Below are 23237 nucleotides of genomic sequence, written 5' to 3' on the forward strand. Positions count from 1 at the left end.
TTTCTACCTAGCCATGCTGCTGTGGTTTAGACCTCATGCCCCACCACCTGGTCCTTTTTTGGCTAGCATGTAGCTAAATAAACCTTTTCTTTTTTTAAATAAAAAACAAAACAAAAAACTTTCAGCCAGGCCAGCATGGCTCAGTAGTTGAGCATCAACCTATGATCCAGGAGATCGAAGTTCAGTTCCCGGTCAGGGCACATGCCCGGGTTGTGGGCTTGATCCCCAGCAAGGGTGTGCAGGAGGCAGCCCATCAATGACTCTCTCCATTGATGTTGCTCTCTCTCTCTCTCCCTCTCCCTTCTTCTCTCTGAAATTAATACATATTAAAAAAAAAACCTTTCAGTTGTGAAAGGTTTTTTTATTTAATAATGTATAGATACTGATAGATAATATGCTCAAAAAGCACTCAGTAATAAGGGATATAACTGAATGGGTTTAGAAACCACTGCTCTAATTCATTACCCATGCTTTAGCTACAGTGACCCACCTAAAATGCAAGTGTGGCTACCTTCCTACTTAAAACCCATCAATGGTCCCCATTTTTCTCCGTCCTCCAAAGAACAGTTTCAAAAACGCAACTCTGTATATGGCAAAAGAAAGTCCAAAGGGGCAAAAGGGACAAATCTTTCAGAGCACAGTCCACGAGAGAGAACAACAATTTCAATTACCTAAGTCCTTGAGGCAGGGAATTCCTACAGCGGACTCCACGTTCACAAAACAATGTTCTGGATATGATATGGCTCCACATATAATTTATCTACAGTGACACAAGGATCATCATCTGCCTGACAGTAGCATTAATCATGGTAAATTTTTAAAAAACATTTCTCTGGTTACAGATCAGTTTGTGAACTTTGCTAAACTGTGTCCATTCTCTAAACATATGCTTGGTTCTAATACAATCAGGTTTTAAGAATGAGAACCAGAGCTTAAATCATGGTGATCTGCAGAGGTAAATGTCACTTACTGCAGGGCTCAGAGACCAGAAGGAAAGAGGGGGGCAAACGAACGGCAATTATGTGACCTTGAAGTTACTTTGAACCTTCCTGCACAGCAGACACCAGAACAATTCAGTCCCAGTGACAGCACTCACTCTCCACTGAACAGACCGCTAGGCTCCTCATTAACGCATGTGCAGCCCACACACAACACCAGCTTCTCCAGGGGCCTGAGCATGCCTCTGACTCTAGTAAATCATTCCTTCGGCACTTATCTAAAGGGACAAAACTGATTTTAAGTGTTTATCATTTTTAAATATACTGTCCTAAAATTAAATAAAAACTGCTTAAAAGAGAATTATAATTTGGCATCTTATTTGCTTTTTGTATCTAGGATCTTGTTACAGTATGCTGAACAAAACAGACTTATAATTTTATTTTCCTTATTGATAAAAAGATACTTGGATTTTTTTAGAATAGGTAATAATATTTGACTAAATAGAAATATTGAAATGCATTCCTCAAGTTCTATTTTAGTTTTTTCTCCTTTCTCTCTACAGCTCTTATGCAGTTTCCCTGTAACAGTCCTTGTTTTCTATTGTGCAACCCCTCCTTTAATTAAATATGACTAAGTTGCCTCTTCCGTGACTAGAGGGAAAACTGAGCCACTTAATAAGCTAGAAAAACAAGTATCTCACTCACTGGAAGGTAAAGAAACCATTGTCCTTTGTCTCTTATTAAAAGTGAAAGGAAAATACAGGAAACCAAAGGAGGTCCATACCACTTCCCCAGGAAATCAAAGATAGAGGTAATGAACTGAGCTTTAAATAGATCATTTTTTTCCATGGTAAGCTCGACAGTTTCTTATGTTCTACCCTACTTTTATACAGGAATACATACAATTTTAGAAAACTTTTATTTATTTATTTTGGCTTTGGCTTTCAGACTTCTAGGGACTATAGAACCTCCATTACACAAAGTTGAATATTAACTATATTATTTGAGGTATTAATAATTAATAAATATACTCACTTTGAGTAGGATTAAAGTTTTAAATTGGTTCATTTTTGCCAGCGACTGTAGGTAGGTTTTTGCTCTTTTAACCTTCAGAGCCACCCTAGATAGCAGGTATTGTTATTGTCATCCACATTTTATAAGAAAGAAACTGATGCATGGGGAAACCAAGTAGTCTGCCCCTAGTCACAACGCTAGTAAACGTTGCAGTCAGAGCCTGAACACCGATGACCTCTAGGCATGCTGCCTCCTAATATATCCAGTAAACAAGCTCTCCATCTCTATCTCACACCTGCACACGATCACACACATTCCTCTACTCCTCAACTCATTTCAATTAGATGAACAACAGTTTCTGAAAGTCTAAACACGAGACACTGTGTTGAGCTACTTCAGGAAATGCAAAGATGAATAAATAAGTGTGATTTTTATGGAGCTTATAGTCTAACGGGAAATAAGATAACTAGACAAATATCTTAACGAAAGAACTAAAATAATTGATGTCAGGGGCTAAGCGAGAGCTTAGAGGAGTTTAAGAAGAGATCTAGTAAGAGCAATAAGGAAACAATCATAAGTGGCATAAACAGTGAAAGATTAGTAATAACTTTGATGCCAGAGATTATAAAAATCTTCACGTAGAAAAAGCAGTATGAGTAAGGACACAGAAACCTGCAACTGCTAATGTGTCAGGAATAATCCAGTACAGGACACAAATGAGAGAGAACTTAAATGCTGGGAAAATATGCCATGAACTCAATCAGCAATTACTGCTATATGTACAATACCCAAAGGACTCATTCAATAACCACTTGGAGAATGATTATACAGTATATTGAAAATAGAGCTAGCTTGTATGAAAGCAATGAACACAGAACTCAACATAAACTCTAATAAATTTATGCTTCCACTAATTTTTGGTTAAAAAAATCAACAAGAAGCTTCATAGTCAAGTGGAAAGGTCCATAGAGTAAACATACACTCAAGAATATAAATGTATTTAAAAACAGAGCAGGAACACAACGCATGGAATAATTAAAGTTGAATGTGTAAGAGGGTGAATATTATTGAGAACTAAGAAACGGGGATTTATGAACTAGATCTGAAGAAGGGTCTCAAAATTTTGGGATGGTAAAAAAGCAAAAAGAGGGAAAGAGGCATTCCAGAAAGTAGAACTATAGGAACGGATGATAAAAAAAAAAAAAAAAAAAAAAATCAATTTGTAGATAATAAACTCATTGAAAATTTTGAGCAGAAACAGACATCACCCATCCACCCACCCATTCAATTATTCATATAGTCTGTTAACATTTATTGGTGCCTACACATACCAGGCTCAGGCTGTGAGAAATAAAAATCAGTGAGGCATGGTCCCCACCTTCAAGGAATCCTCCTAGTCTACTGGGAAATGGGAACACATCAGCAGTTCACTGTGGTCCAGTAGGACAGCTGTGAGCACAGGTATCTGGAAGCATAGAACAGGGGTGTCCACCTAGGTTACGGTAATCAAGGAAAGCTTCCCAAGTGGCAACACTGGGTAGGGCATGGGAAACTGGCTTCCCATGCAGTGGATGCAATAAAGAGAAACAAAGACAATCAGGTGGGGGGGAGAGCGGAGGAGGGAGGAGGGCACATTAGGAAACAAGTACAGAGTGCTGAATTGTTTGTTTCTTTGAGGATGAGCTGAGTACAAAAAGCTGGGGGGAAAACGGTTCCTAAAGCTTGTCTTGTTGATGAGATTTTAGATTTTAACCCAGAATCAGTAAGGATTCACAGAAGCACTTCAGGCCAAAAAAAAAAAAAAAGAATGATCAGTTCTTTTCAGAGAGGTCACTGGTTGTTACTGAAGATAGAGAGACTCATCAGAAAGCCAGGAAAGAGTCTGAACTTGAAACTGAACAGAACTTGAAGCCAAGATGGGGAAGAGAGGACATATAAGAAGATTCAGGAGTTAGAATCCAAGGTTTTTATTGAATTATAATTTGGTTGGAAATGCATGTCTAAATCTCCTCGATGTCAAGAAGTACTTAGGGTGAGTAGGCCAGTAACTGCTATGTGACCTATCAGAAAAGTGACTGTCACCCAGACTCTAATACATTAATGTGGCTTTTCTTTAATGGCTAGTAACACGTTTCTTGAGCCTCATGCTTAGTTTCTAGATTACAAATTACTGATCCACAGTACAAAAATTCCTACATATTTCTACTATCTCCTGGTCAACAGAACGTTCAATAAATCTGCATAGATATGTCTACCAAATCTAGTTTACTCTGACACAATATGTGTTACTGATTCCCTCAGGACTCCCTGCAGGTGTTGTCTCCTCACTCTGAGCTTGGGCCCCGAGCACAGACCTGGCCCTGACATGCCTTCACAAAGGTTGAGAAGCAGAGAAATTAAGCATTAGGCATATGACACCTAAAGATTTTATGTCTGCTGCCTGTTTTTATAAGGTCTGAATCCTAAAATTGCCTTTAGGGATTTCACAGTGTCCTTTGAAAAATAGCTTTTTCTCAATTTTAATTCAATATTAATATTTTATTCTTCTTGATAGTTCCTTTTTTTTGGGGGGGGGGGTCACAATAAAACTTCCTTAAGCTAAAAGCTGCTTTATAAAAATCACAGTCTGTTTGTTTTTAGAACTAACCCCTCAATGGTTCTGTTTTTTGGCAAAAAAACTGCTTTAAGTTCAAAGGTGCTGGTTAGGTCAAATAAAAGTATTCTCACGTGACCTCCATGGGAAGCTAGATAAACGATAAATGACAGGAATGCTTCTGTATAAGAACTAAGTTATGTGAAAACACCAAATAGTATTAGAGCATAAGGAAGATAAAAGAATTCAACCTTTTGAAAGGCTGTATCATTCATTTATTTGTTCACTCTTTCAATAAAATACTGTGGGACAATAAGCTGAAAACCCACAGAGAATATAAAGATGGTTTCTCCAATGATCTATTAAAAGAATCATTAATTTTGATGACTGCAGAAGTATGTCTGAACTCCAGGAGGAGTTTTAAATTTGGCTCTCACGCAGAGTGAAAATGTTAAAGAAAAACGAAGCAGCTTTCTTAAGTAAGTGAAGACAGGACAACTAAGTACAAGGATTTGGGAGGCAGGGAGAGGATTCAATCAGTACTTCAAGAATCCCACTGATTTAGTACTGATTTCACTCGCGTAGCAACTGAACAGAAACTTCAGCTGCTTGACATCTATGGCCATAAATACAAGGACATAAAGATGTCTCAAATGCATAATTCTCTGTGGCTTGAGGTGCCAGCAAAACAAACTTCTCTCAAAAAAATGTGTGAGCAATCTTTCCATTTTTTACTGACCTTTTGACAAGTAATTTTATGACTCAGTTTTCAGGAAGAAATACCACAATTTGTCCTATAGATTTTCTTACAATATTAAGATAAAGTTTATTTTGAAGGTAACCAACTGTTTACATTAGGTTCATAGTGTTAATATATGAACTGTGGCTTCCAGAACCTCTAAGTTCTTTCTCCCAGAACTCAGCAATACCCTCCCCTCCTTTCTAGTATTCACAAATATTTAATTAATACATTCTTGGCTGTCATTCTAATTCAGATGAGGATGAACCTTTTCTTTTTTTTAATTCCTCATTTGTGACTGGGTATCGGGGCACTGCAAATAGCTAGATTTCTGGAATACAGAATGTCCCTATTAATGGCAATAATGGCATTTCCTCCTTTAGTGCCTAAAATTAATGCAGAATATATTTTATTTAAGAAGTGGGGAAAGGCTTTCACATTTTCAAAGCCCCCAATTATGTATGTAATAAAATGTATATTGCTTTATGTAAGTGTACTCTAATCATGGTAGTAGCTATAGATAAACATAGCACTTCCTAAAGAAAAAACAACAAAATTCACCAGCAGCAGAAGACTAAGACCAAAAGCATGTATCCACATTTTATGTTTCATTTCACCAGTTAATGTATAAAAATAGACTTAACTACAGGATGAAACAATAATCCATGTGTAAGCAATCTCTCCTCCTCCTGAATACCCAGCGGGGGTTCCGCCTGCGTTCAAGGATGCTCTGAAGCACTCTCATCAAAGGGACTCTCTCAAGGTTACGGAAGAAACCATTTGCCTCCTGATGCCCGGTTCCTGATCATCCTCAGAGCTTCCCAACAATGCTTTCTTTTTTTTTAAGTTTTGTAAGTTTTAAGTTATGCTGGCTTCAAACATACAACTCCTATTATTTACCAAGCTCACCTGATTCAGGACAGGAAGTACCTAAAGGAAAACATCTTTGGCCATTTTGTGATATAATGAAACTTTGTGCTCATGTCATCCTCATTTCTATACCTTGTTTGCACATGTATACTTTCTGTGAAATGATACAAAGAAAGCCTGAATCGGGGCTCTAAGGCCTCCTCCCACCTTAATTTCAGATCTTAACTCAGCTTACAACTAACTCTGTTAAGAAGCAGTCCTCGATTCCTGAGATTCTGAAGCAACCGTTCCCCTCTGAACTGTCAGAGCAATTTATTTAGGCCATCTTTAAAGTACCTATCTCTTTTTGCCTCATTTCGTACATGTGTCTTGTATTTTTACTAAATTATAAGTTATGAGCATCTCATGTACAGAAACTCTGTCTCACATATGCCTGCTCCTTAAAGCAAACTAACTCAATGAATGATCATAAAGTAAATGCTATATAACTTATATTTATGATATAATAACATAAAATTATTCAGTTATTGAAATATACTTTTGGTGGCCAAACAGAAAAATTAGCAATCAAACGCTTATCAGTAACACTCAAGCACATTATCAAACTACCAAGTAAAATCTATACCAAATGGAAGTGGAGTAAGGACTAGGTAATTCTTCAAAGATGGAGCCAAACTATAAAATTTTTTACTTACTTGTCTCCAAAAAACTTTCTCCAGAATTCAGCAGCATCCGCTTTCGTGATACGAAAATTATCTCCCTGGAATTGCCCATTGGGAAAGATTGCTTTAATTTCTGCCAGCATGTGACTGAAGATAAGGGACAGTTTTGTCAGATTTCGCCTGTAGACACAAGGGGGTAAAAAAAGAAAAAGAAAGAAAGATATATGTTATAATGGTACCATATATTATGAAAAATAAAATTATGTACAGTATCAAACTAGGTGTTGGTGATCACAAACCTCTATTTAATAATGACCCTAAAAATAATGTTCATAAAAAGCTGTACATTTAAATTCCTAACAGGTTTTTCATTTATTATTAATCCATATAGTCATTTAATATAAACAAAACAAGATAAATTACATGAATTTAATTGGAGAGATGGACACCGAAAAAAGTAATCAAATACAAATGATAAAGACAAAATATAGAGTGGCTAGTTTAACATGAGGGAGTAAGGAAAGATTTGTCATCAGAGGAGAATTTAGGAAAACTAGCAGCTGTTTGACAGATTTAAGACTCAGAATGGAGAGAAGGGGAGGGCTGGGAGAGAAGAAGGTACTTTGGAGAGTAAGAACAACATGTACAAAAGTATAGAGGTGTGGAGTAAAACTATTCATAAAGCACTTAAGTTTAGCATGGCTAGAGGAGAGCAGAAGATGACTGGAGGAAATGGCCTGAGACAGGTTGAGAAAATTTGGTTGCAACATGACACAAAGAGGCATCTGAAATAATAAAAAAAGTTTTTGTCAAACACACTTCCCACTCCTACAAAAAAATCAGAGTTCTGATGATGGGTTTCAGACACGTGCCCATTTTAGAAGCCCCTTGAGCAATTCCAATGTATTCCCCTTGTAAAGAGCTCCTGCTATAAGGAATGGGGAGACAAATGAATTAAACAGACTGAGGGCATGATCAAATCTGTTTTAGAAATAAAAAGTTAAGATAGTATGGAAGAAATGGTTTGGAATGAAGGGCAATGCAGGTGTCGTCTCTATTCTAAATTACATGTTAAGCTTTGGGGATCCTGGCATGATTTAGGACATAATATAAAGCACGGCTCATAATTCAAAATAACAGTATCATCAGCACGCCTTCCCCCCTTCATGAGTTTACAACATTAGTTATGTTAATCATAATTTCTGAACTGCACTTGCTCCTTTATATTCCTGCCTATGCGCTCAACAGGCACATATACAATCTTTCCACTATGACGCTGCAGCTGCATTTGTGTTGAGGGGTCTGAAGGGCAGGGGTTGGAGGTGCAACAATTATTTTAGGACTAAAAGTAAACGTACAGGAAAGTTAACAGAGAAAGCCATCAAATCTGGAATGTATATAAAACCCTACGGTGTTCAACAGGACTTTGACACTGAAAGTTTTGGCTCTTTTTCTTCATTTTTCCTCATGTGCCTATGTTCAATGGCTCTCAAATAACAAGCAAAAAAGCAAATGTTAGGTACCAAACAGATCATATAATATACACCTGTCAGTAAAGTCAACGGGTGTCATCCTTTCTACAAGGTTTACAAAAAAACATATAACTTCTTATATAATACAAATACATAATAAATGAGAGTACCTTGTGATAAAAAGTGGAAAAAGAATGAAAACCAAGCAATCAAGTATAAAGTAATCTACATCTCAATAAACTCATCTCTCCTGGATAACCAAAAAGGCCCCAATTTCCATAACCTTTATTATCTATGAGAAGATTTAAGGAAGGGAAGGGTCAGGACTTAGACCTTCTTTTGGTGCTTGCCTGGCAACAATAACCAATCTGCAAAATCATTATCATTATGCATAATGTTCCATCATTTGCCTAGATTCAGCCACATTTCCGTACAACTCAGACTAATTCAAATGTAAAACTTCTTTAATTAGTTGAATCTTTGATCTTCTCATTTATGTCAACACATCCTCATTTAGACGATGGTAGATATAAGAAAGTCAGTCTTAGGAAATGAAAAGTAAACTGCTGAACTATATCAAAGGAAAGAATTGTGGCCAACACAAACTGCAACTGCCTTTTGAAATCTGAGTTTAAGGAAAAGCATAGTCACTTTAGAAAATCTGCACCGAATTTACTTCTATAATTAGGCAAAGGGTTAATTTTTGACTGAACTTCCAATTGATACACAGGGAAGAAAAAAGAAAATCAAGATGGCTATAATTAGGGCGAACCAACTGTTCCATATTTTCTGAATTGGTTGTTCTCCATCCCCTTGTTTCTTTGTTCTTTAATCATATCCAAATGTTTTCAGTTTTTATTTTTTAAGGTCTAACGTCTGGAGCACAATGCCAATGATTACCCATTTTGGATATTTGACCCACTGGCTATGTAGACACTAAACTTTGAAATAGAAACAGTTAACATTCTCTCTTTATAATTCACACTCCCAAAGCTCTAGTAATCACTAGTACCTAACTATCTAATCACTGCTTAATTATAAAATGTGTGCACAGTTCAATTTTCTTGTTCTTGCAAATGAGTCACCAAATTTTTATTCAACTTTTTGCATACTAAGGCAATGAGAGTGAATTTTGCCTTTAGTCTTTAACAAAACTCAAATTCAAGTGGTTAAATATACAGTACGTGAATGCAAGAGTTTCATGCTACCTTATTTTTCACATATAACAGACTGTATTTTATATCTAATTTTTAAATACACATATATACCATAAATATTTAAGTGATCATTTTGTAAATCCATTGTTCAAAAGACTGATATACAGAGCTTGCCATCAGCACCAAGATATAAAAAAAACTGAGATTATTCTACTATCGGATGTCATTTAAATTTATTATCATGGCAAATAGGTATTGTTTTTTATTTAATTGTGTAGGTTTCTCTTTTTGTTTGTTGTATTTTGCTACACATGATGTACTTTAATTCCCAGCCTTCTCTGCACACTTAGATATCCATTAAAATAATATATAGCTTCCCATTTTGAAAGTAAATTCCAAGAATACAGTCATCTCTAACCATCTAGACAATGGAAAAAGGAAAACTATACATCTTCTTTGTAGCTGAAATGTTTTTTCCTATTATAAAACTTTTCCATAATTGGCCAGTTCTCCCTAAGCTTACTAAATTACCCCTCATCATAAGACCAATAATAATGACTGCTTAATAAAGATTTGATGCTTACTAATTAAAAATGTTTCCATTACTAAAACTCCCTACCCCCAAACAATGAAAAAAAGTTTTTCTACAAAGATTCAATAATCTTATCATTGTAGATGTAATTAATTTTACAAGGAATTTAGCAATACTCATTCATTTTCAGTATATGAGCTACTTTATTTCGACTTATAACTAACACATATTTCCCATTAACCATCACAAGCTACACCCTTTTTAAAAATTTGTTTTGTGTGATTTTGTTTACAAGAAATAATTATGAAATAAAAGTATTTTGATAGACCAGGTAATCAAAAGTAGCTTCTAGATTTCAATACTGGCTAAACCAGTAAAGATGTTAATATTAGAGGAGCCTTGAAGAAGAGGAATGGAGGAAAAGCGGAGAAAACAGAGGAGGAAGGGAAGGAAAGCTAGCTACATTAAAAAAAAAAAAAAGTATGAGCAATGTATAAGCAATGTCAAGAATATCACCTAAGGAGCAAAGTACCTCTTTTATCCTGAATTCAATCGCCTAACACTGTATTTCTTTAAAGTGGTATGAATCAATTTCGCCAAAAGTCAAGTTACATTACCGCATAGAATGTGAGGTTAACCAGAGTACATTAGCATGACTGGAAGTGATGGCGCTTCACTGCTCATGAATAAGTCTTTACAGCTTAAGGTGGCTACAGCCAACATCATAAGGAGACTAGAGGTGCACAAGTTTTGATGAAGAATGACACAATTCTGCCCTTAATAAATTTATCACATAGTGTGGGACAAAAAGGCATGAGTAGATTATTACTATACAATATGGTGGAAGCAATGAACCAACTATAGCCATCTCGATGTAATATATTAAATCTAAAAAATAAAAAATAAATCAAGCTTTGATTAGTAGCCTCCACTAACCCATGGGGAGCACAAAAAGAAGACAATCTAATTAGACTACATGTAGTTTTTGCATTTTCTCTATTCTAAAAACAGCTGTGTTGTAAATCAAAGAAAAATAAAAAGCTTTAAATGCCGAATTAGTGAAAAGCTTTCAATTGACTTTATATCAAGTGAGGTCCAAAGTGTGTGAGAATGTACTTACTGCTTTGGGAAGAGAAAAAAGAGGAGACCATTTTTTTAATTAAAAACTATTAATAATTCAATTCTCACATTCAAAAGCTAGAACATGTTCTTAATCTTTACAAGGTGAAACAAATGCATTTTTTAAAAAGGCAGAACATAATATAAACAGTGGCACTTAAAATGAGACTCATATCCAGTTAAAGAGCAATTTCCATTCGCTGAATTTTTTTAATTTATCTTTATTATTGAAAGCATTACAGATGTCCCTCTCCCCCCTTTTTTTTATGTAGTGGCCTCCAAGAAAAGTAAATAGAGTTACTTCAGACTGTTTTGACCTTATGAACATTATAGTTCCTAAGAATTTGAGGAGATTAGGCTGAAGGAAAAATGAAAGATAAGGTTTATCTCTTGGGAATGGACTTACTAAGATGGATCCTGAGAGTCTTAAATAAAAGTGGATCTCACCTGTTCCCTTGTCCACATGCTTTGAAGTTTTCAAAACTTCTAAGGGGAATACGAAAGTGCATCTTAAAAGTCCAAATACCAACAAAGACTGAGAGTGTACCCCAGTCATAAGAGAAGTCAGGAGTGTGCGCAGAAACGATCTAACCTGAGACACAAGCAGTAGGACAATTTTTTAAGCTGTTCCATGTCACCTCATCAAAATTGAACTGCTCTCTTAAAAAGAACTTAGCAAACTACGTCAGTCAAAAAACTTCACTGAAATAGGTAGCCAGTGAAGGTCTTTTTCTTTTGTTAAAGAAAACACAGACCACTAACATGACTAGGGAGGCAAAGCCCCAGAATTGTGGCTAGGAAAGATGAGCCCTGCTCTCTGTAGTATGCTCTTGAAGATATGGCCAACAAAGGTCTATCAAGACAAGAGGCTATCCCTCAAAGTAAGGATGCTGCCCTCCACGCAAATACATTTGCTTTCTACAATAAATAATTTTAAATGGACAATTTACAAATGCCTTATTTAAGCATAACTCAACCATGAAATATACCTATAAAGTTCAACTGTAATATCCTTTGACAAGTTTCCAGGAGATATTCTAAAGATATTCCACTTACTTTATCAACTATCCTATGTTAAAAAGTTTTGCCCTGAAACTTGATAGTACGGCGTTCACACCCTTACTCTGCTGATGGTCTTGAATAAGTTACTAACCTCTCTCTCTGAATCAGTTTCTCATCTTTAAAAATTTTAAACAAACATGCTCATCTCAGAGTTGTGAGAAATAAAACACGTAGGTAAAGCCTAACACATCTACTTTTAAAAACACTCAAATGAGTTACTATTATTTTTTTTACCTACTACTTCTGTTTAAATATATAAATATTCATCATAGTAGTCTTTCTTCCTTTCCCCATAATACTGATAGCCATCTTAGTAAGGTAAAATCATCATCCTGACCTTATTGCTATGGAGGCGTTTCATAATTCTACAACAAACAACGGGCAAGTATTTGATTCATCCATTTAGTCACCTATTCTTCAAATCTTGACTATTATATACTAGGTTTTGATCTAGACACTGATAACACAAGGATGAAGATGACACAGTCCTACTCTTAATGAATTTAAGGGGCTTAGAGCTCTCCCAAGGTAGAGAAAATTATGGGAATAAAGCTGAGATAGAACCAGAACAAAGGTGGTAATTTGTGAGAGCAGTTTGTAATTTCTTGGGTGATACAGTTCTGACCAGAATGTGACCCTGCACTGGGTAGGCAGACTGAAGGTGAAATGGGTGAGGAATTAGATGTGGTTGAATGGGGCCATGTGGATTTTAAAATCTACGATGACGACAGCAGTTTGCATGAAGAAAAGACTACATACAGTAAGCTGTATCTCCATATACTCAATAAAGCTTCCCAAATAATTTTTTAAATGTCAGTTATTTTAACTTTGTGGCAATGCCAAAGTAGTATTAACAATAGCCCTTTGATGATTTCAGCAAACAGTTTTATATGGAAAATTTATTATGAGAACCTACTACACTATGATATGATCGCTGGTACTTTCATCTGGTTTAAAAGCTTAACAATATCTACTTCAATAAAGAAAATTCTTTTGTCTTTAGTATTAGAGGTCTTTTGATTAAACCTAATCTATAACAAGTATCCCTTTGTAAAATAAATCTTAAAAATGCAGAGCAGTCTATTACTTGAAAGAGAAAAGAAAAAAAGACCTATTTCTACATTTCTTTTTATTTAAGATAAAATACAACGCAAGTTCTGTGAACTAAGTAGAAAGTCACCGTTGCTGTGAGATTCATATAGAAGCAACTAGAAGACAGAACTTTGTTTTCTTTTTTTCTATTTCTTTTGAAACATCAGAAATTCAAACTATATTTTTATGGCCCAGGGTGATTTGATAAAAGAGGAGTCTCACCAACAAACAAAACAAACTTGACCTTGAAACAAAACAACAGTATTTCAAAAACTAGATTCACTTTTTTTCTTTGCAATTCCCAATAGGCTGCCATTTAATTTTTTATCCTAGTTGATTCTTCAAAGGTGGCTTTTGTTAGTTTTTTTTACTCAACAGAATATAAAAACTCTCCTGAAATAATATTTTCTTCAATGATGTCAACTTTCCATGGGACTGAGCTACCTTTCCACCACTCCTCACACCACTTCTCTGTGCTCCCCTCAAGCTATAGGTATGGTCTGCTTCTCCTGATCCATACCTTGGGTTCATCCATCTCTTTCTCCTCTCTGATACAAAGTTCTATGCCTCAGCCTGTTTAAGTGTCATCGGCACCTGTTCTATGTCGAAGTCCTCCCATGGTATCTTTTCCATACCCCTCCCAGAGATGTGTTCTCTCAGGCTCTTAAATGCCACACCGCTTCTACCACTTCACAGGGCCTGCCACAGCCCCAAAATTCCTCTGAAGAGCATCATGGTTATCTTTTACTGCTTTTAACTTCTATCAGAGCAAGTCTTTGTTGGAGAAGAAAAAGTCTTATGTTACCTATAACAGCTTCTCACACATAATAGCCAACAAATGCTAATTTCTAGAACCATAAAAATATTTAAAGAACTATAAAGAATGGATATCTTCTGACCCCAAAACAGTGAATGAACACATAGATAGGAACAGTATATAAACACAGTTTACAGAAACCACAGGCACAGTAAGGCATCAACCTGCTAAACCTTGATGAAAAGTAATTTTTTTTTAAAAAATATATCTTTATTGATTTCAGAGAGAGGAAAGGAGATGGGGAGAGAGAGAGAGAGAGAGAAACATCAATGATAAGAGAGTCATTGATCAACCCTGCAACCGGGCATGTGCCCTGACCGCGAATCGAGCCCCGATCGCCTCGGTGGCCTGGATCCTAGGTTGACGCTCAACCGCTGAGCCACGCCTGGCCGGGCGATGAAAAGTAATTTTAACAAAAACCATTTAAATAGAGGATTAAAAATCTAAGGTTTGATTCTAACTTACAGAAAAAACCTTTGTTGTGTGAGTTCTGAGATCTTTTCTTTCCCTTTTTGTAAATTTCTCTGAGTGGCAAAACAGAGCGAGCTAAAGGAAATTAATGCTATGTTCCCCACAAGTAGTTCCTAGAAGCTCAAGAAAACTGAACAAATTTGTCATACAATCCCGAGGAAGCATAACATAGTTTCCCATCACATTCATCACATTCTCTGTCCCCTCACAGTTACTTCCCCCTTGCGGCTTTGGAAATTTCCCTTATTGATACCTTTGTTCTACTTCAACCCTGCTCCCTTGGAGTGGACGCAGCGAAAGAAAAGTGAACCACAGAAGGAGGAACGGATGGCTCCTCTCTCTCGTGCTCATGTTGTGTGTTACTAACAGAAGGAAACTAAAACCATGAGACACGTTCCCTCCATCCCCTGGAGTTAAAATTATTTTTATTTATACGGTGGGAGCAAATATAAAAGTAAAAGCAAACAGAAAGCCGCCAAGCAATTCTCACTGCCTTCAGGTATACTGACATGAACGCTTCCTCCTGCGGTTCTGGGCAGGCGCGCACGGGGGGGGGGTGGGGGGGGGGACACACAATCTCGGGGGTTCTGGGCGGGTGCGCGCGGGGTGGGGGTGGGGGGACGCACCGCGGGGGGTTCTGGGCATGTGCGCACAGGGGGGGACGCACCGCGGGGGTTCTGGGCGTGTGCGCACAGGGGGGGACGCACCGCGGGGGTCCTGGGCGTGTGCGCACAGGGGGGGACGCACCGCGGGGATTCTGGGCGTGTGCGCACAGGGGGGGTACGCACCGCGGGGATTCTGGGCGGGTGCGCACGGGGGGGGGACGCACCGCGGGGGTTCTGGGCGGGTGCGCACGGGGGGCGGGGGACGCATCTCGGGGGTCCTGGGCGGGTGCGCACAGGGGGGACGCACCGCGGGGGTTCTGGGCGGGTGCGCACAGGGGGGACGCACCGCGGGGGTTCTGGGCGGGTGCGCACAGGGGGGACGCACCGCGGGGGTTCTGGGCGGGTGCGCACAGGGGGGACGCACCGCGGGGGTTCTGGGCGGGTGCGCACAGGGGGGATGCACCGCGGGGGTTCTGGGCGGGTGCGGGGGAGTGGAACCGGCGAGCCAGCGGTGTGCCACCCGGCGGGTGCCGTGGAGCTTACCGCCACGCTGCGGATGAGCAGCGCAACCACGGGCATGGATGTGAAAAGACAAGCAGTAGTAATCTCTGCTATTCGTTTATAAATAATTCGCTCTTCATTTTATTCTTTAAACTTTCCTATTTTCAACAGGAAACAAAAATGTCATCAAAAGCCATTACATTGCTTTTCTCAGCAGGCCGACCTACAATGTGTCTGTAGGACAGTGAGTGGATTTCCGGACGCCACTACTCCAGTCCTCCAACAGCCCCACTGATACCAGGGTGCTTTGGCTTTCGAGTTGAGAAGGCATCTCTGGTGCGGTCACCCCAACCCACTTAACCACTAATCCCCAATTTTCTAAAAAGCATCAGCCCTCCCCCCACAGGACATTCACCAGTGGCGCACTGGTATTTTTCCCAGTCCTTCCCTAAAAGAAGGACTGAGCTATGATGTCACATTTTTATTTTATTTTTTATTTTATTTTTTTAAAATATATCTTTAATAATTTCAGAGAGAGGAAAGGAGAGGGAGAGACAGAGAGAAACATCAATGATGAGAGAGTCACTGTTCAGCCGCCTCCTGCACGCCCGGACTGGCGATCGAGCCCACAACCCGGGCATGTGCCCTGACCCAGAATCCAACCACCATCCCCTGGATCCTGGGTCGACGCTCAACCGCTGAGCCACGCCTGGTGGGCTCATGTCACATTTTTAGAACATGAAGCAGGGAAGCAGAGGTCAAACAGTCCAGGAATTGCTCCAATGAAATGAGCAGCCTAATTCTAATTAAGGACTTTATCTCCTGCTTTTATAATAGTCCCCTAAAAACACGACTCGAGCTGAATTACTTTTAAGAGCAAGAAAGTCCTTGACGGTTATATAGATAAATTAGCACATCACATATATTCCTTATCATACAACGACATAAAATAAATTTATAATCACACATGACCAGAGGATTCAATCACCGACATTTCTTCTTCAGTTGACCAGATACATGATATGCACATATGATAATGGTTCCAGGGAAAGGAATAATTTAGATGCCTATGGTCCCACAGAGAAATGCTATTTTTTTTAAAGCAATAAGACTACATTGGGATTTTTTTCTTTCAAAATGAAAAACAAAAAGGTAAAGCAATCATAGAAAATCATGGCTGTTAATAATTTACCAGTTTTAGCAGTAAAATTTCCTTGGACCACTATAAAATTCTTAAATTTTCTGAATATAGCAACAACAACAAAGATATATTTAAAAAACCAGGTCTCAGATTTTCTTAAACTGGCAAAAGTTAAACTGGATGTAATTTATTCTGTAGCTCAATGGTGGTCATAGGACCTTCTAGAAAACTGCTTTCGACATTTCCAACAAGAAGCCTCATTAAGGAAATTCTGGAATATAGTGGAGAAAAATATGGCACTGGTAGCATAGGGTCCTAGACTCCAGTATACCTGTCTCATTGCTCTATAATATGAAAAGGAGTTGAAAGCTTCTCTTTATCCAAAGTTTGTCCCCTATAAAATGAGGTGATTGTGTACCTAAATTCTGCGGTCCCATATCATCCCATGGGGCTAACATCATGTTTATTCCGGCCAGTAGAAAGTGATTAGATTGTTCTGGCACTAAAAAGTCATATGCTTTCAAGCAAAAATTGTGAATCCATTTCCCAACCTGCAACTAATACGTAAGTACAACATGCTATGTAACATTTTCAGTTTACAGACGTTCCTCAATATTCTTCAGTCAGAGACTCCAGAAATCCTGTAGTCACGATATAAGAATCTAACATAAAAATTTGCAATTATACTAAGGATAAAAACTCACTGGTGTATCTGGAAGCCTTGATTTTTCTCTTTTTCTCTACCATAATAAGCATCTCTGACATTTTTTTCTTTTTTCAACGAAGAAAAATCCTTGAATAACATTGACTCTCAAAACAAGGAAAACCACAAAGCAGCAGAAATAACAAAAAAATAATAAAAGGCAATTTTAAAAGTTCTGTGTTTCATGTTAATGAATAGTAAACACTAGAATATTGAAACCATATGAAAAATGTGGACTATCAGAACAAAGTATCCCCACTGGGAAACTTATAGTTTAGAAAATCTGCCTTATTTACTTGTTCTTGGTAAGGAAATATGCTAACATACATAGTAGGCACAGAATAATCAGGTCTAAGAATTTTAACTTTGATCACAACCAAGAGTTTAGAAATATCAAAATTTAAGGAGACTGTTATGTTTACATGATAGCTGATCGATAATATGAATCAAATCCCTTAACTATTTCAGTCTGACTGCAGGTGGAAAAACCCCCACATCAATAAAACCACCCTCCAATATTGGCTCTGAAGTAGAAAGACAACTGCATCTAATCGGCCTAAACCCTGGAGGCAGAAAATTACTATAGTGAACTGCCCCAGCTCTAGAGTCGAACACCTAACTGGAGCTTCAACCACTTAGTAAATGAACAACCCTGGCTATCAAGTTAACCTCTCCAAGCCTTAGTTTCTTCTTATCCAAAGTATGAACTGTAACAGTACTTATCTCAAAGGATTCGTGGATGATTACAGGCGGCCAAACAATTTTTGACCCTCTTCCCATCATGGAGTGGAGTCTCTTTCCATTCCCTTGTACCCGGGCTAGGCTGCGCCTTGCTTTTGATCAGCTGAACGTGGTAGAAATGACACTGTGTAAGTTCTGAGACTAGGCCTTATAAGATCTGCAGTTTATGCCTTTAAATCTTGGAAAACACCCTTGGAATTTAACCACCATGCTGTGAGGAAACCCAAACAGTCATGAAAGAAAGCCCCTAGTGAGTCCCAGCTGCAAGACAGCAACAAACGCCAGGCATGTGAGTGAGGCCACTGGGCCCTCCGGCTGAACCTGAACCCCAGCCAACACCATATAAAATAGAAGCTGCTCTCAACCAAGAGAGGTTTTTACAAGAAATCTGGTCTATACTAATTGGAAAGCAGCCTACTACTACAGTGAAGTCCCAAAACATATTTATTTAGATGGCCAAACAACAAACTGAGCTGGGAAACACCATTAGACTAATCCACTGATTTATACTGACAACAGACTTAATTTCTACAAGCCTTAAATGCTCCATCAAAGGTAGAGAATCTCCTTAATATCATATGCATGTAAAGTGTAAGCAAAAACCTGGAATGCTTATAGATGTTAAAGCAATCTTTTAATTGAGCTGCCATGTAAATCACTTGTGTGCTGAAGATGATTTAACCTAACTAGATTTGCCATATGTCTAGATAAGAAATCATCCCGAATGTTGGCTTGTCTACTTCTATTCACTGGGGTCTCTGTTTAAAAGTCAGACACTATTAATAATCCCTTACTTATCAACACTGAAGCAGACACACTGATTTTTAATCATAACTCCTTTAGCTCCCAGCTGTACCTAAACCATTACTATAGTCATCCTGAGAAGTCATTTTAAAATACTGCTGAAGGGATCAGTGTACCTGTCTACCCCTGTAAATGCTTTTAAGTGAAATGGTTGTTCAACAGATGAATTGCTACACCCAAGACTTATAGGATTTAACTTTTACACTAAGCACAAGAATCAGTCCTTATTCCTCTCCTGGAGATGCCTATCATTTAAAACTTAATAGAAATAAGAAAATCCATGTATTTAAAAAGAAGCTGTTTTTGATATTTAGTTAAACCTCAGAATAATGGAAAAAGGATCATGTAATAATAGAAATTTTATTTCTGGCTTACCTATTTTCTGTTTAGTTAAGTACTTAAGGAATTAAACATTAAGTGAGAATGAAAAGCTACAAATAATCCGCAAAGATCAGGCTGTAAAAGCAGCACCAGTTCATCTTTTCCCTCCCTGACGCATCTTACCTCATGATGCAGCTTGTGCTTCTCTAAAAGTCTAGCTTCCTTGCACAAATGTCAGTTCTCCCTGTTTTTCAGAATGATTTTATATGCATAGAAACTGCCATCTACATATATGGAATTCCAGTGACTTTAATAAAGTTTTTTCACTCAACAAATATTTTTTGAGGCTCTGCTGTGATCTGTCACCATTCTAGGCAATGGGGATATGACCAAGAAACCAGTTATGTCTCTGCCCTCTGGGAGTTTATAATCTAAATGGGTAATTACATATAAAAACACACAATTACAGCCCTGGACAGTGTGGCTCAGCTGGAGCATCATCCCATAAACCAAAAGGTTGTGGGTTCCATTCCTGGTCAGGGCACAAACCTAAGTTGCAGGTTCAATCCCTGGTCAGGGCGCATATGGGAAGCAATAAATCAGTGTTTCTCTTTCACATTGAGGTTTCTCTCCCCCGCCCTCCCTCCCCTCTTCATCCCTCCCTTCCTCTTCCTCTCTCTCCAAGAAATCAATAAGCATATTCTTGAATGAGGATCCACACACACACACACACACACACACACACACACACACAATTACAACACAGTATCCTTGTACAGGGTGGGGCAAAAGGAGGTTTACACTTATTCATATAGAAAATAACACAATAATTAATAAATCATAATACAAGAATAAACAGTGTTTGGCATGCTCACAACTGTAAACCTACTCCTTCCCCACCCTGTATAATAGGTATACATTCAATGTGCCTCAGGAACATGGTGGCTAACAGGAGAAGGTGCTCAATTCTAGGCCTCCTAAAAAGGGTTGAGAGACAGTGGAAAGACAGGAGAAAAGCAGCAAGCCTGCTAGACAAAGACATGTGGGTGCAGATCAGTCTGGCAACATGACAGACTGCAGGGTCAGACTGATTTGTATTCAAGGGAGAGGCTGACAGGGTAGCAAGACCACAATGTCAATATTAAACCTGCTCCCTCTGCAACAGGCCTGCCCATCTGACCAGCAAGGGCCCACCATCCAGCACGACACACCAGGACAGAAGACCTACACGTCCAATCATGGTCCCGCCAGGGAGGACTGCACTAGGGGAGTCTGAAAAAGAAAACCACTTTCAATAAAATGTCTCACAAGACATAATTTAATCACTAGCAATTCTTAGATCTTGATCCAAATTTAAAAGTTTTTGTTGACGTTTTCTCTGTTGTAAGATAGTAATTGAATTTTGAGGGCTTCTTCCCTATTCCCTTGATGGAATATAACGTAAATTTAACAAATTGAGAAAACAAGCAAAAGAAAGTAACAGAGCACAGAGAAGAATGCACCAGAAGCCTATGTCTTAGAAGCAGATGTTCTGCTCTGGCAGACACTCATCCCCTGGTGGATTACCACTCAAAACAGACTCAGAGATCACATTGTTGATGCACATCTAAAAGGATGTGTTTCCATTTCAAAATACCACAGTAATTCCCTCACTTCCAGAAATAATTCACCACATAAATATTTAGTGCAGTAAAGAAATGTATCCTTTTTCCATGCTCTAAATAGAATGCTCAATATGGCCAACCCCCAACACCACATTATCAATAACCAATCAAATGCCATGCCACCAGGTGACATTCTCGCAGTTAATTCCCTGGATAGAAGGCTCTGCCAAAGCTCTCAGGAATAAGGCCTGTTTGATTCCACTGAATGCACTGCAATCTGTTCTTTAAAAATGGACTGTAGTTAAGCAATACATTCTTCCATTAAGTTTTATGGAGCCTGATGTATTTCCTGTGTCAAAATCTGCCACAAAAATCTGTTTCTCAGACATCTGTTTGGTGTAACGCACATGTGAATGTGGTTGTCTGCAGATAGCAGTGTAGGCCCTAGCATTTGGTTTCTGATCAGAAAGAATTTCCAGTATGTTGGTTGGTGGATTTAATTTGGATTACATTAATATTTATTACTGTTCATCCCATAATTCACCTATTACATATACTACTATATCTTTTTCATTGTGAATAGCATTTTTATAGTCAAGTATAAACAAAAAAAGACTAAACATGAATAAAAATGAATGATATTTATTTTGTGGACCTCAGAGTTCAATTTGGCATTCAAGTTCTAGGGTAAGAACAAAAATAAATGTCTACCAATTATACACAAAATTCAATCCTTGGACTAGCAGCATAAACATCACAGCTTGAAAAAATGCAAAATCTCAGGCCCCACCCCAGAACTACTCAATCATACTGTGCACTTTAATAATGCAGATTCATAGATTTAGGTGATTCTATACATATTTAACTGCTGAAAACCACTAGTTTAGCAGAAACCTCAAAAGATCTTTTCTTTTTCATTGTTCTAGGTAAAACTGCATGCAAAGCAGCCCCAAGATCTAAGGAACTATTTAAAGATCTGTGGAAGATTCCACTCTATGGTCCCAGACCTCCCCAATGTGCTAGTAGTCATGTAATGTCACCACAGGGCTGGAACACCATTGTTTTAGACTAGTTTAACCTCTCTTTCAGGACAGACCTCAAGGGCAGCTATTGATGGGGCTTTCATTTGTCAAACCTCTTGCTCAATAACCCTAAAGAACTTACCCCTTGTCCTTGACAGCCCAGTCAGTACTGGGACAGTCTGTACTTTTCACATTTGTAAATAATAACATCAGACTGATGATAACCTCATCACCACACCCCAGTTCACCCCCACATCTCTATCCTGGGAGAACTCATTTCTTCTGGTTGGTTAAAACACTGCCAGAGGTCAGAGAGAGGGCCTGCTCCCTCCTCCTACAGGAAATGGAAGACACCACACACATCACTAATTCAGTGTAAGTGTGGCTCAACTGTGCCTAATTTGAGACAGGAGCAAATTAGTTTTCCATTCAATATCTCCCTCAATCACTATTATCCTTGAGATTCATAATGCAAGCAAGCGACCCATCTACCATGTTTGATTCTATCCTTAACAACAAAGTGGGTGGGTGGCTGGGGTGGGAGGGTAAGACCTGCCAGCTGAGAAATAAAAAATATCATCTCGAATGCCAAAAAGGTGCTTTTCCCACCTAAAACTGATTTTTATCACTGCTATATATCTCCTTGTAACTTAATAATTAAAGAGCAATCAGGGCCTCCCCCCGCTATCTGCCAGCATAAATATCCTTGGAAAATGTCAATCAAGCCTGGCTAACTAATTTTATCATGAGAACCTCTAATCAAAGAGAGAAGGATCTTGGCACAGCCTGCGGTGGAGTGATGAACGCAACACCACAGGCTGGAACCAGGCCAGGGACTGTTGAAGCTTGAAAGGAGCAGCTGCAGAATCCTGAGGGCGACGCTGCTCCATTCTGGCACCTGAGAGAAGAAAGTGAAAGGCAGAAAGGGACTCTTGGCAGAGCACAGAAGCATGCCCGACACTCTGAGAGGCAGCTCAGAGTGATAAATCAAGGGTAAAATTAACTAAGAGGCCCTGAAGAACGGTGACGCAGAGAAGCTGACCTTTTCAATATAAGGATTGATGGAGGAAGATGTTCTATAAACCACTGGTTTCCAGCTGCTTTGATTTAAAGGACCTTGAAATGTCTGACAACAAAAACAGGGGAAACTAACAGAGGATTCCTATTCATTTCACCAAACGCATTAACACAAAACCACTCATCTATTCAGTATTAAAGAATATTTGCACACCACAAGAACAAGAGGGACATAATTTC

The 23237-nt window shown here is 38.4% G+C and overlaps 1 protein-coding gene across 1 annotated transcript in view; it reads right to left on the reverse strand.

Moving 5' to 3' along the window:
- CBLB (Cbl proto-oncogene B) overlaps positions 1–23237 on the reverse strand; it is a 192615-nt gene that overhangs the window by 98654 nt on the left and 70724 nt on the right. Inside the window, exon 5 of the mRNA XM_087818138.1 lies at positions 6850–6996. Coding sequence (XP_087674264.1) covers positions 6850–6996 — 147 coding nt within the window. The remainder of the gene's footprint in view (positions 1–6849; positions 6997–23237) is intronic.

This window comes from Miniopterus natalensis, chromosome 6 (assembly GCF_054644295.1).
Source record: "Miniopterus natalensis isolate mMinNat1 chromosome 6, mMinNat1.hap1, whole genome shotgun sequence".
NCBI lineage: Eukaryota > Metazoa > Chordata > Mammalia > Chiroptera > Miniopteridae > Miniopterus > Miniopterus natalensis.